Here is a 12,491-nt window from a genome sequence, read left to right as displayed (position 1 = left end):
ATCTTGTTGGCTCCTAAGAGACAAAGCCAGTTTAGCCAACCCAGGAAAAAACCTTTGTGTGAATGAATCATCCTTAAGCCTGTGTCCAATTATCTCGGGTGGGTTGAACGAGCTGAACCCAGCATACTGAGCGAGCCTAACTATTGTACTCTGCAAACCATGATTTACAGCTTACTGTGATCCATGACTGACCCCTTACCAATTCATGTTTCTTTAGCTAAGTCAGGGGTTAAGCAAACCATAGCTGACTGTCATATGGCCAGCCAAGTCACCGTTTCGTGATACAGCAGAGAAGATGCTGCATTTTCAGATTTGGTTTTTCTATGCTCCACTAGGTTCCTTACCATGAATGGCTAGACCCGTTTTCCTAGATTAAGCCAGAGTTGGAAGGTTGTGTCAAGAGTCCATTTCTGTGCCAAGCGAGCGGAGGGTGTTGAAATAGTTGTGGCCTGCAGAAACATCACACATGGGAGGTCCTGCACATTGGTCAACCGCTCTGCCATCATCCCCTTTGCTCCACAAAGCCTTGACCCCACCTTCCTTACCCAGCAGCCTGCAGATGCATTGGACTGCAATTCCCATCATCCATCACTGGGGAAAATGGGGATGGTAGTCCAGTGCCTCTAGAAGGCATCAGCTCCAGCAAAAGCACAGGAAGTCATCACACTATAAAGTGTTCATATAGTGACCAAGCTTACCACAGCAGTGGAAAAAAAAAGTGGTGTGACTGTTTTCCCCACATAGGACCACCGCAGCTTCCATCTTTGCTCATGGTCACAGGAACAAAATTCAGATGCTTGGCAACTGGCATGTACTTATGACTGTTGCACCGTTCCGGGCTCATGTCATCACCCTTTGTAACCTTCCCAGGTTTGGCTTCCGACAAACCAAGTCAATGGGAGGGGAGGGGAAAGCCGGATTCGCTTAGCAGCCACGTGGTTCATTCAACAACGGCAGTGCTTTGCTTAACGACTGCGGTGAAAAAGGTCGTAAAATGCAGCACAACTCAGCCCCCGTCTTGTACACAAGCTTTTATCTCCGCGGAGGTAAAACATTTCCAGGGCAGAAAACTGGGTGGTCAAGAGACATCATGCAGCTCTTGGGGTTGGGGAGGGGGGAGGGAGGAATGAGTTGTCTACCTCAGGGCTTTTCAACCAGTGGTATGTGTACCACCCGTGGTACATTGGCACCTGGCAGGTGGTACGCGACCATCCTAGAAAAGTGGTAGTGGGGGAGGGGAATGAGCTGAACCGGTGGCAGCACCGCACAAGCCTGAGCGAGAGACGGCTGGAGCTGCAGGGCTGTCAGGGCTCAGCCGAAGTGCCAGGATCAGCACTTCTTCTCAGCAGAAGCACCAGGATCAGCGCCAGGCTCCAGCTGGAGCTCGGCGCTGATCCTGCTGCTTCTGCTGAGCCCAGAAGAAGCACCGATCAGCTGGAATGTTGCAGCATCTCCAGGGTCTTGTGATTTACATTCAGATGCTTGGCAACCGATTCATATTTATGACAGTCCCAGTGTCCCAGGGTCATGTGAAGTGACCAAAACCTGCTGCAACCACCCAGCAGAGCGGGGAGGGGGAAATAAAAACCAAATACCCCCTACCCCACCCCCGCTGCCAATCCTGAACAGAAATGCTCACAACAATGAAAACCTCGGACAGGAGGAAGAGCGCCACCGGGGGGGGGGGGCAGGCAGGTGTCTTGCTGGGCTGTGGCTTGGGGGGCACTTTTTTCAGTGCCATTGTAACTTTGAACAGTCACTAAGCGAACTGTTGTAAGTCAAGGACTACCTGTACTTCATCACTTTTTTCCTCTTTTTTTTTGGGTCATCAAGTTTTTGACACCTTGCTAGGCGACTCTGTGATACTCGGACCATATCCTAAAAGTGGTACAATGGGTGAAAAAGTCGAAAAGCCCTGGTCTACCTTAATAGCCTGTTGTCGTGTTTTTTTTAAAATGTTGGCTTTTACTTTTATTTGGGGCGAGGGAAGCCTGGGAAAAAAGCTTTGCTCCACCCAGGAGGCTCCGAAACATAGTCTTGCGTGTGCCCTTCTCCAAACCAGGGAGGGGGCGATTCGTGCAAAGTTTGGCCATTTGCCTCTCTCACAACTTCTCTCCCCCCCTCCTCCTCCTCCCCCCCCTGGAAGAGCTGCATTTTCTTTCCCTTTTTCTTTGCCACCCTTCCCCCTTCCTTCTTTAAAATGCAAAAGGGCTTGCTTGCAGGAGAGGAGGTAGCAAACCTGCCCAGGCTATTGGGCAAAGCTGCTGAATGGCCTTGTGTCTCCCCCCACCTCCCTCCTGCCATTCACCTTCTGAAGGGGAGAGGGGGGGGGTCCCCAGGAAAGAGGAGGGGAGGGAGGGACTGATTGCCATTCTGGTCATGTGCTTGTAAGCTGGCTGGTGCACTCACTTGGCGCTCTCGCTCTGGTGTGAAACCCAAAAAGGGAACTGACAGACGGGAGGGGCCGCCCCGTTTGCTTGTAGCCCTGGAAGAGACAGAAGCACGATGGGCAGCTGAAAGCAGAGGTAAGGAGGATGCAGATCCCACCGCTCAGCTGAATTTGGGGAGGGGTGGGGGGTCCCTGGGAGTCTCCATAGCTTTCTCTTGGGCTGACAGCAGAAACGCAACCTAGACAATGGCTGCGCTTCTTGGAGGGTCATCTCCTCGGGGAAGGAAGGGCAGGCTGAGAAGAGACCAAACTCAAGGAAATCAGGATAAATGTTGCCTCTCGCTCACGTCCTCTTTGTCTCCAAAGGACTGGCGCTTTTTCTTTTTTTCTTTTTCCCCAGCAGCAGCAGCAGCAGCAGCTTAGTTGTCTAGGGGCAAGTGGTCTTCTCCTGCCCACCTTCAGAGTTGGATGGTGTGGCCACCAGGAGATGCTGCTGATGGGTCATCAAGAACAGAAGTAATGGGGTGGGAAAGAGGAGGCTATAGGGTGCGAAGGCCCGGGGGAGATGAAGGGTGGTGGGTTGTGTCACGATTGCAGAGTTGAAGGAACCCCGGACAGACGTGTACTCTGATTTTGACCCTCCCTGGCTTGCTTCCTTTCTATAATTGAGCAAGCCATCTTTGCTAGTAGAGTAGTATGTGCAATGCCTGGGTGGGCGTGGAGATTCTCCCAGTTCCTGCTTTTTTCTTCTTCTTCTGCTCTCTGTGATTTTCTGCATCTCTGCAGAGTTTCTAGTTGCTGGTTGCCCTCCTGGAGAGGTAGATATTTAGCTGTCATCTAATATCCATTCATTTATATATTTATATATATACATATTTATATATTTATACACACACACACACACACATATACATTGTCTGTCTCTCTCTTCACTATATATATATATATATATATATATATATATATATATATATATATATATATATATATATATATATATATATATATATATATATATGTATGTATGTATGTATGTATATATATTGAAGAGAGAGACAGACAATGCAGACAATGTGCATCTTTGGAAGAGGTTTCATTGCTGCAAAAAAAAAAAATTCATCCTTGCCATTGTGTGATGAAGGCGGCTGGCTGTTTTTTCTCCTCATGTCAGGGACAAAGGCTAGGAGACTGTCACCTGCACAAAGCCAGAAAGTGAATCCATGGCGGAGGAGAATTCCTGATCTCTAGAAATGAAATCAACCCCCTGTGTAGCAGACAGGAGGAACAAGGGACTAGACATCCATCAATCTAGATTTTAGTGTGCAGACAGAGGCAAAATGTTTTTTCGGGTGGACTTTGTCTGGGATTTTAAAAGAACCATTCCCCTTGTATACAAATATTGGCATGTTCATTTGTGCAGACATGCATGGATCTAATCTGAGGGAATTAACAGAACGACAGAGTTGGAAGGGACCTTCGAGGTCTTCTAGTCCAGCCCCCTGCTCAAGCAGGACCCCCTTTACCATCCCGGTCAAATGGTTGTTCAACCTCTTCTTAAAAACCTCCAGTGATGGAGCACCCAGAGCTTCTAAAAGCAACCCATTCCACTGGTTAATTGATTGATTGATCTAAGCAAGGTTAAAACATTGAATGGAGGATGCTGTGTGAATGCAGCTGTTAGGTTTTTTTACTGAGCTGGTTAAGCCTAATGTATCAAGGAGGCAAGTCTGTCTCTAGTCTAGACTTCCTACCTGATATTCTCAATTATTTCTGGACATTTTGGACTCCGTTACGATCAAAAGTTGAAGACTGCCTGTAGATGCTCACGGCTGGTCCAATCCAGTGGTGGAATTGAAATACCTGAACAACTGGTTCTCTTGTTGGATGCAGGCCTGGGCCTCTGAGGCCTAGAACGGACTTCCAGATTTAGCTACCGGTTCTGCCAAACTGGTGCGAACCGGCTGAATCCCACCACTGGTCCAATCCAACTCAAAAGCTCTTTGAAGGTTCTTCTTTGGCAGCTGCTAGTTGACGGAAGGTTTCGTCATGACAGAGTCAACCAAGTTTCAGATGCTCATCTTTGCTTGCATGGCTCTGGCCCAGCTGGAAATATTGGGTGGGAAGGAGGAAGAGGAGGGGAGACTGATGTCCTTGATCCTGGCCAATGTCTTTTCTTTTGAGGGATGTAGCCAGAGCCCTATGCTCTGAAGAACAACAGGAAGTTGCTCCCACGCTGTTCCAAGAGCAGATGGATTGATCCTCACACCCGCGGGGAAAGGGGGTGGACAGGAAAAGAGATAAAGGCAGAATTTCTGTCTTCTTCTTCTCCTTCTTGAATAATTGCAAGCAGCTGCCCCACAGGGCTAGCATGAAAGGGTAAGAACTGCTTGGCCAGAGAAGCAAAGGGAGATGTTAAGATTCAAGGCTTCTGACTTCTTTGGCTTTTGAGGGTCACCAAACTCTGGCTGACAATCTTTCCCCTTCTTAAATATCAGATTTGCAGTGGGTGGGGAATCAGGAACTCCTTGTCCCTTTACACCAGAGTCCGTCAACCTTGGCAACTTGAAGATGCTGGACAGGGAATTCTGGGAGTTGAAGTCCACCCAACTTCAAGTTGTCCACATTGAGGAACACGGCATCTCTGTCATAAATATTGAAGGACCAACTCAGAAGATTAGGGTTTGGCTCAACTTTCTCCAGTGCCATGGCTCAGATTTGAATCTCCCTTCCTTCTTATTAATAAAATTGAAAGAAGCCATGGGTGTATACACACAGATCACAAAGGGACACCATTTGGTTCCAAGATGATCCAGGGTCTTCTATTGAAGATAATGGCATGAAGCTCTTGTAATCTTGGAAAACTATTGCAATTAGAAGAGTGGTACCCCATACTACACACTACAGAAGGTCAAGACCACCATATTTAACTGGCCTGTGAGTTGGTATCTGCAGCAGCATCTAGCCAGCCTTGACTAAGAAGATCAGATCTGGTCAATATTGGGATGGAAAAAAATGCATGGACATTTCTCTAGCCTGGGAAGTTGGAAAAAAACAAACAAACCAAGAATGGCCAAAGAGATCCGTTAACCTGATTGGTTTGATTTGCATTTTTTAATCTGTTCAACTTTGATTAAGCACAGGCTGCCCTCTTTTAAAGGATCTTTTCATGGAGCTATGTCCCAACTTCCCAGTCTTTTGAACAATCCAGCCCGGTTAAGACCAGACTTTTTCCCCCTTTTTATTTGGGGAGGTGGGGGAAAAAACTAACCCCTTTCTCTCCCACGATGCCTCTGCAAGGCTTCCCAACTCCTGGGCTGGGTGCCAACCCTCTTTCCCCCACCCCTTCTCTTCTCCAGTGAAGGCCCCCCTCCAGCCTTTTCGGATGAGCTTCTCTTTAAAGTCTGACCTTTGTCAGAGATGTTGCTGTGCATCTAAATTCACTTCTACTTCTCTCTCTCTCTCTCTCTCTCTCTCTCTCTCTCTCTCTCTCTCTCTCTCTCCCTCCCTCCCTCCCTCCCTCCCTCCCTCCCTCCCTCTCTCTCTCTCTCTCTCTCTCTCTCTCTCTCTCTCCCTCCCTCCCTCCCTCCCTCCCTCCCTCCCTCCCTCCCTCCCTCTCTCTCTCTCTCTCTCTCTCTCTCTCTCTCTCTCTTTCTTTTTGCTGGTCTAATGGCCTTCTAAGACAAATATGACCTGGATGCATACAGCATGAGAAACCAGCACAATGGGGGCTCTGCTCATGTTGAGGAAGTTGCTTCAGATATTGAGACTCTGGAAAGAGTGTAGAAAAAAAGCAACAAAGATGGTTAGGGGACTGGAGGCTAAAACATATGAAGAACAGTTTTGGGAATTGGGTATGTCTAGTTTAATGAAAAGAAGGACTAGGGCTGACATGACAGCAGTCTTCCAATATCTCAGGGATTTGCCCCAAAGAAGAGGGAGTCAAGCTATTCTCCAAAGCACCTAAAGGCAGAACAAGAAGCAACGGATGGAAACTAATCAAGGAGAGAAGCAACCTAGAACTAAGGAGGAATTTCTTAACCATGAGAACAATTAATGGCTTCTCTTCAGAAGTTGTGGGTGCTCACTTAACATTAAATTAATTCGGTCAATAGCATATAAAGAAAATATATATAAAATGGCATATCGTTGGCATTTGCCGCCAGCCAGGCTAGCCAAAATGTTCCCGGGAACATCCTCAACTTGTTGGAAATGTGGTGTCAAAGAAGGCACATATTTCCACCAATGGTGGACCTGTCGAGAAGCTATGAAATTCTGGAAGAATATTCAGAAATGGCTAAGTGAGATGTTGGGGTTCCAAATACAATTGTGTCCTGAGGTATTCTTATTGGGGATAAGACCACAAAATATAAACAGAACTGTGTGGTACCTGTTGCTACATGTAACCACTGCTGCAAGATTGGCGTGGGCCCAATATTGGAAGATGGATGTTAGCCCACCCGACCAAATAGTAATACAGAAAATAATGAACTGTGCAGAATCAGATCGGCTTACTATGATGTTGAGGGGACGAGGGGACACAGATTATTATTTATCTTGGAATCAATGGTATAACTGGATGTTAAAAAGAGCTTTTAATTGAACTATTCTTTTTTTTCCTTTATGGTTGTTTTTCTTATATGTAACAGGACAATATTATTCTTCCTCGCATTGTGATGTAGACCGCTATTGATTTAATGTTTGTTCGATTTATAAATACGGTAAATAAAATTCTAAAAAAAAAAGAAGTTGTGGGTGCTCCATTACTGGAGGCTTTTAAGAAGAAACCGGATAGTCACTCGTCTAGAATTTTGAATTTGAATTTGAATTTTATTGAATTTATATACCGCCCTTTCCCGTAGGACTCAGGGCAGTTTACAGGGTACTTAAAACAATGATACAAAAATTAAAAACAATTTAAAAAGATTAAATTAAATCCCTGAAGAAATATAAAAACCCCAGTTAAAACTCTCAGCCTGGGCCGGAAAGCTCGAAGAGCCAGGCCTTCAGGTCCCGGCGAAATGAACGAAGGTCGGGGGCAGTCCTAAGCTCCACTGGCAGCTGGTTCCAAAGGGCAGGCGCACCCACAGAGAAGGCCCTCCCCCTGGGTGTTATCCACCAGCAGTCTTTTACAGGCGGCACCCTGAGAAGACCCTCCCTGTGGGAGCGCACAGGACGAAGGGAGCTTGATGCCGGCAGCAGGTGTTCCCTCAGATATCCCAGACCCAAGCCATTTAGGGCTTTATAGGTCATCACCAGCACCTTGAATCTCACCTGGAGGGCAACCGGAAGCCAATGCAGCTCGTGGAGAAGAGGTGTTACATGGGAGTATCGGGAGACCCCCATCACAACTCGCGCGGCCGCATTCTGCACCAGCTGAAGCCTCTGAGTGGTCCTCAAGGGCAGCCCCATGTAGAGAGCGTTGCAGTAGTCTAAACGGGAGGTCACAAGCGCATGAGTGACTGTGCGTAGGGCATCTCGGTCCAGGTAGGGTCGCAACTGGTGCACCAGGCGAACCTGGGTAAAAGCCCCCCTGGTCACGGCTCCTATGTGATCTTCAAAACCCAGAATGATACTGGGTCTCCTGCCTGAGCAAGACGATTGGGCTAGAACATCTCCAAGGTCCCTTCCAATTCTGTTGTTCTGTTACCCTACTGAGCTGAGTTAAGCTGCCAATAGCTTCCCCTCTTGACTGTTTAGGTCTCCTCTCTCTTCCATTCCTGTCCCAGCCTCCCCACCGTCTCTTGCAGCACCCAACTTTAGATAGATGTTGTGTCCCTTCAAGGCTGTATTTCTGCCTCCAGGGAGAGGATATCTTTTCTCTTTCCCTTTCGTTCTTGCTCCAGACTTAATGCAGAAGTGCAACAAGACTGCAAGAAAAGGAGGAGGTTACTTGGAGGAACCGGTTGCCTATAACTTACACTTCTCTTCCTCTTTGCAGAGATTCATCCCAAGCTTCAGCAGCTGAGCATGGAGGACGATCTAGCAGAAGAACCAAGGCCTCAGGATGGTCCAGCCTGCAAGACCACAGATGGTGGACTGTTTGGCTACGTGGGCATTGAGGCAGTCCTGGATCAGATGCGTATCAAGACCATGAAGACAGGGTTTGAATTCAACATCATGGTTGTAGGTGAGCATGAACCTCTTATCTCAAGAGCTTTCATACATGCAGAGATTGTATTTCTGTATGTTTTTGCGGGGGGCCCAAGTCCTTCTGATCGAGGCACAAATCCCAGCTTCTGCCAACCTAGCTGTTCGAAAGCACGTAAAAATGCAAGTAGAAAAATAGGGACCACTACGGTGGGAAGGTAACAGCGTTCCGTGCGCCTTTGGCGTCTAGTCACGCCGGCCACATGACCACAGAGACGTCCTCGGACAAGCGCTGGCTCTTCGGATTTGAAACGGAGATGAGCACCGGCCCCTAGAGTCGGAAACGACTAGCACGCGTGTGCGGGGGAACCTTTACCTTTACCTTTGCCTATGTTTTTGTAATCAGTAAAACCATTATCCCTAAATGCATCCAATTCTGGGCATCAAAACTCAGATAAATAGTTGGATCAGGTTTTCCCAAAGGTGCTTGTTCAAAAGAATTAGAATAACCGAGTTGGAAGGGACCTTGTAGGTCATCTAGTCCAACCCTCCACCCATGTAGGAGGTCCTATACCCTTTCTGACAGATGGCAGTCCAGAAGGCAACTGGACTTTCTTGTTTTTCTTTGAAGACATTTTGCTTCTCATCCAAGAAGCTTCTTCAGTTATGACCATCAGACTGAGAATGTCCATAGACTTTTGGATCAGGTTTCTTCCAATTGGGGGAGAAACTGCAGTAGTCTTTGCCTTCTCCATGTTCAGGTAGTCCTCGGCTTGTGACCAAAATTGAGCCTTAAATGTATGTTGCTAAGCAAGACAGTTGTTAAGTGAGCCTTGTCCCATTTTAAGAGTCGGTTGCCAGTCATCTGAATTTTGATCACATCAACACAGGGACACGGCAATGGTGCTGTGCAGGTCCTGAGGTTTTGCTTGATTAAAAAAAATATATAGGGAGCCAGAAGTTGCCTTTAAGCTTTACGTTTTTATTCAGCTGAACAAAGACAGGCTTCTCTAAAAAAAAAAAGAGAGAGAAAGCCCCAAATATCAGAAAAACCTTATTTTTATACCTTCTTTGATTACATAAGCAATTCACCCAGCAAAGCTGACACACATAAGATAAAGACTTCGCCCTTTAAGGCTGGCACACTTGTAGGTAAGAAGGAAGAATTTATTTTTATTTTATTTTATTTTAATTCCATTTATATCCCGCCCTTCTCCGAAGACTCAGGGCGGCTTACAAGCTTAGCAGTAGCCTTCATTCTATGTATATGCCTGCTTGTTAGGGCTTTCACACACACCCCAAGCGGCATTATTACAAAGTCAGCTTAATTGCCCCCAACAATCTGGGTCCTCATTTTAGCAGAAGTAGCTAAAAATGTTCCCTTTTGGGTGTTTCCTTAAGCCACCATATGTTCCCAGGGGTGGGTTAGGATATTGGGTGTTTCCTTTGCTGACCTTTTATGACCTTGCATTCGTGGTTCTGCAAGTGGCCAGAGATAGCGGGCCCATCTGCACAGTATTCACAATAGCTACTGTGGTTGTTCCAACAAGCGGGCCTGGACTGACTACGATTTTTAATTAGGCTTTTTATTGGGTGAAATTGTTTTGTAATTTTGCATTTATTGTTTAATTCTCTCTTAAATTTTTTACTCTGTGTAAAAAATTACTAAACTACTGTCCCCTAAGTCCGGGTCAACAATGGCTATAAGTATGAAAAATGGTCACAAGACACTTCTTTCAGTGCTGTAAGTTCAAACAGTCACTAAATGCTTGGTTGTAAACCGAGGAGTATTTTGTTTCCCCTGCTTTTGCTTACCTCTTTAAAACGAGTCCCCTTAATCCTTCCTCTTCTCCTCCTCGGAGGATGTCTGAGGCCCTCAACGAGATCAGCTTTCTCAAGTCGCTTTTTCCAGTGTCGTTCTAACTTCGACCGGTCACTAAACCGACTGTTGTAAGTTGAGGCCGGCTTGTACAGCATGAGAAATCCCTCCTGCCAAAGCAAGTGCATCTGTGCGCACCATTTGCGTAACTCGCGCGTGAGAACGTGTGGCAATAAGTTGCATGTACCTCCTAGCCGATGGAATGCAGGTAATTGAGCAGCTTGCCAGGAAATATCATTAGCAGAAAACGTTGCCTGGGCATAAGTACACAAATGGCTGGTAACGTGGCCTCTAAAGCCGCCTCTGATTTACTAAAAAGTGTCATTTGAAACCCTAAGTTGAGTAAATCTCAGATAAGCATCAGAATTCAACCTCTCCTGACGAGCACGGGATAGGAAAATTATAGCGTGGCATATAAAAGCAGTAAATGGTAAAAAGCTTACATTAATGGAGAAAAGTAACCGAGAAGAGCTGAGATGTTGCGTGCCAGAGACAAAAGGGAGTGTTTTGATTCAGGGTCAGCCTGTGGGTTCGGCAGTTGGGTCGGACGACTCAGAGGAGGAGGAGGGAGGTGTTGAAGACCTTGCTGAGGGGGTTGAAGATCTTGCTGATGATAGCCCTCAGCCAGGCCCCTCTCATCTGGTCACGACGCAGACCCAGCTGTGTGAGCCTGACAGTGTGGATGAAGATGACCCACAGCTGGCCCTGTTCAAGGACGCCCGACGCAGGAGGCAGTCAATTAGGAGTAAACAGAGGAAGGCAATGGGGCTTCTCGGAAGGAGGCAAAGAGAAGCCACGCCCTGAACTCTATATAAGGGGAATGTGTGGGGAGGGCTGGTTTGCTGAAGGCAACCGCTCGGATAGTGTTTCAAAGCTCCTGTTTCTTGGTTCGTGTCTTGTTTGTTTTTGTAGTAATACATTTGGCAGGCGTAATTCCAGCCTCTTGCCGTTTGTAAAGGGGTTGCCTTTTCTGCAGGGCCGGTAGCAGGCTGGTACAGAACAGGGAGGAAGGACACGAAAGATCCAAAAGGCCCATTTTTTGGAATGGGGCTACGGGAAGCGAGAGTCTAGAGCCAAGGATGAACAAAAGGGCTAACAGCCAAACTAACTAACTAACTAACTAACTAACTAACTAACTAACTAACTAACTAACTAACTGCCAAAAAAAATTCTGTTTGAGCTGAGTTTTGTCCCATTTTACGAGTGAAGGGGAATGTATCTGTCCCAGGATAATGTTGCAGGATCCAATCTGGGTCGATCACCGGAACCAGAGCTTTGCTTTTCCAAATTTGGGACTCATACTGGAGTCCCATCTTCTGGGAACCTCTTTCCAGCAGAGTGTTGTCGTGCTGTTCTGTGTATAAATTAATACCACACACAGAAACAGCACACACTCTGCTCGAGAGAAATTCCTTGAAGATGGGTTCCAGCAGGAATCTGAAAGCTCGGAGGACAAAACCTCTGGGGGCCGGTGACCATCCCAGATTGGATCCTGTTCCATTTTAATTCCTTTGTGGTTAGGGGAGGGGAAGGATGGCCGGGTCCTTGATGCTCTCTGAACTTGGCTGTGTCCTTGCAGATATTTCATTAGCAAACTAGCCAACATCATCAGTGCTAGAAAGGATAATAACAAAGAGCAAACCCCACTCCCATCTAGAGCTGACGATGTTACCTAGTGTGGTAATGAAATGTCTGCAAGAAAGCTGCCAAGCTCAGAGAGCACCAAGGACCCCACAGTTCTTCTTCTTCTCCTCCTCCTCCTCCTCTCCATAAACCCCACTCCCTTCTACCACTCATGATGTTCCCTAGTTAGGTAATTAAACATCCAGAAGTAAACCACCAAGCTCAGAGAGCACCAAGGACCCCACAGTCCTCCTCCTCCTCCTCCTCCTCCTCCTCCTCCTCCTCCTCCTCCTCCTCCTCCTCCTTGTCCTCCCTCCTAGCACTGATGATGTTCCCTAGATGGCTAATGAAACGTCTGCAAGAGAACCATCAAGCTCAGAGAGCACCAAGGACCCCACAGTCCTCCTCCTCCTCTTCCTCCCTCCTAGCACTGATGATGTTCCCTAGATGGCTAATGAAACATCTGCAAGAGAACCATCAAGCTCAGGGAGCACCAAGGACCCCACAGTCCTC

At 47.0% G+C, this 12,491-nt stretch overlaps 1 protein-coding gene across 1 annotated transcript in view; it reads left to right on the top strand.

Moving 5' to 3' along the window:
* Positions 1 to 2,475: 2,475 nt before the first annotated feature.
* SEPTIN12 (septin 12) overlaps positions 2,476 to 12,491 on the top strand; it is a 44,071-nt gene continuing 34,055 nt past the window's right edge. The window contains exons 1-2 of the mRNA XM_081338612.1: positions 2,476 to 2,525; positions 8,328 to 8,516. Coding sequence (XP_081194738.1) covers positions 8,357 to 8,516 — 160 coding nt within the window. The 5' untranslated portion in view covers positions 2,476 to 2,525; positions 8,328 to 8,356. The remainder of the gene's footprint in view (positions 2,526 to 8,327; positions 8,517 to 12,491) is intronic.

This window comes from Vipera berus, assembly GCF_964194415.1.
Source record: "Vipera berus genome assembly, chromosome: 13".
NCBI classification, from domain to species: domain Eukaryota; kingdom Metazoa; phylum Chordata; class Lepidosauria; order Squamata; family Viperidae; genus Vipera; species Vipera berus.
Note: the sequence above shows the minus strand (reverse complement) of the source record. Positions and strands in the feature narration are given on the sequence as shown.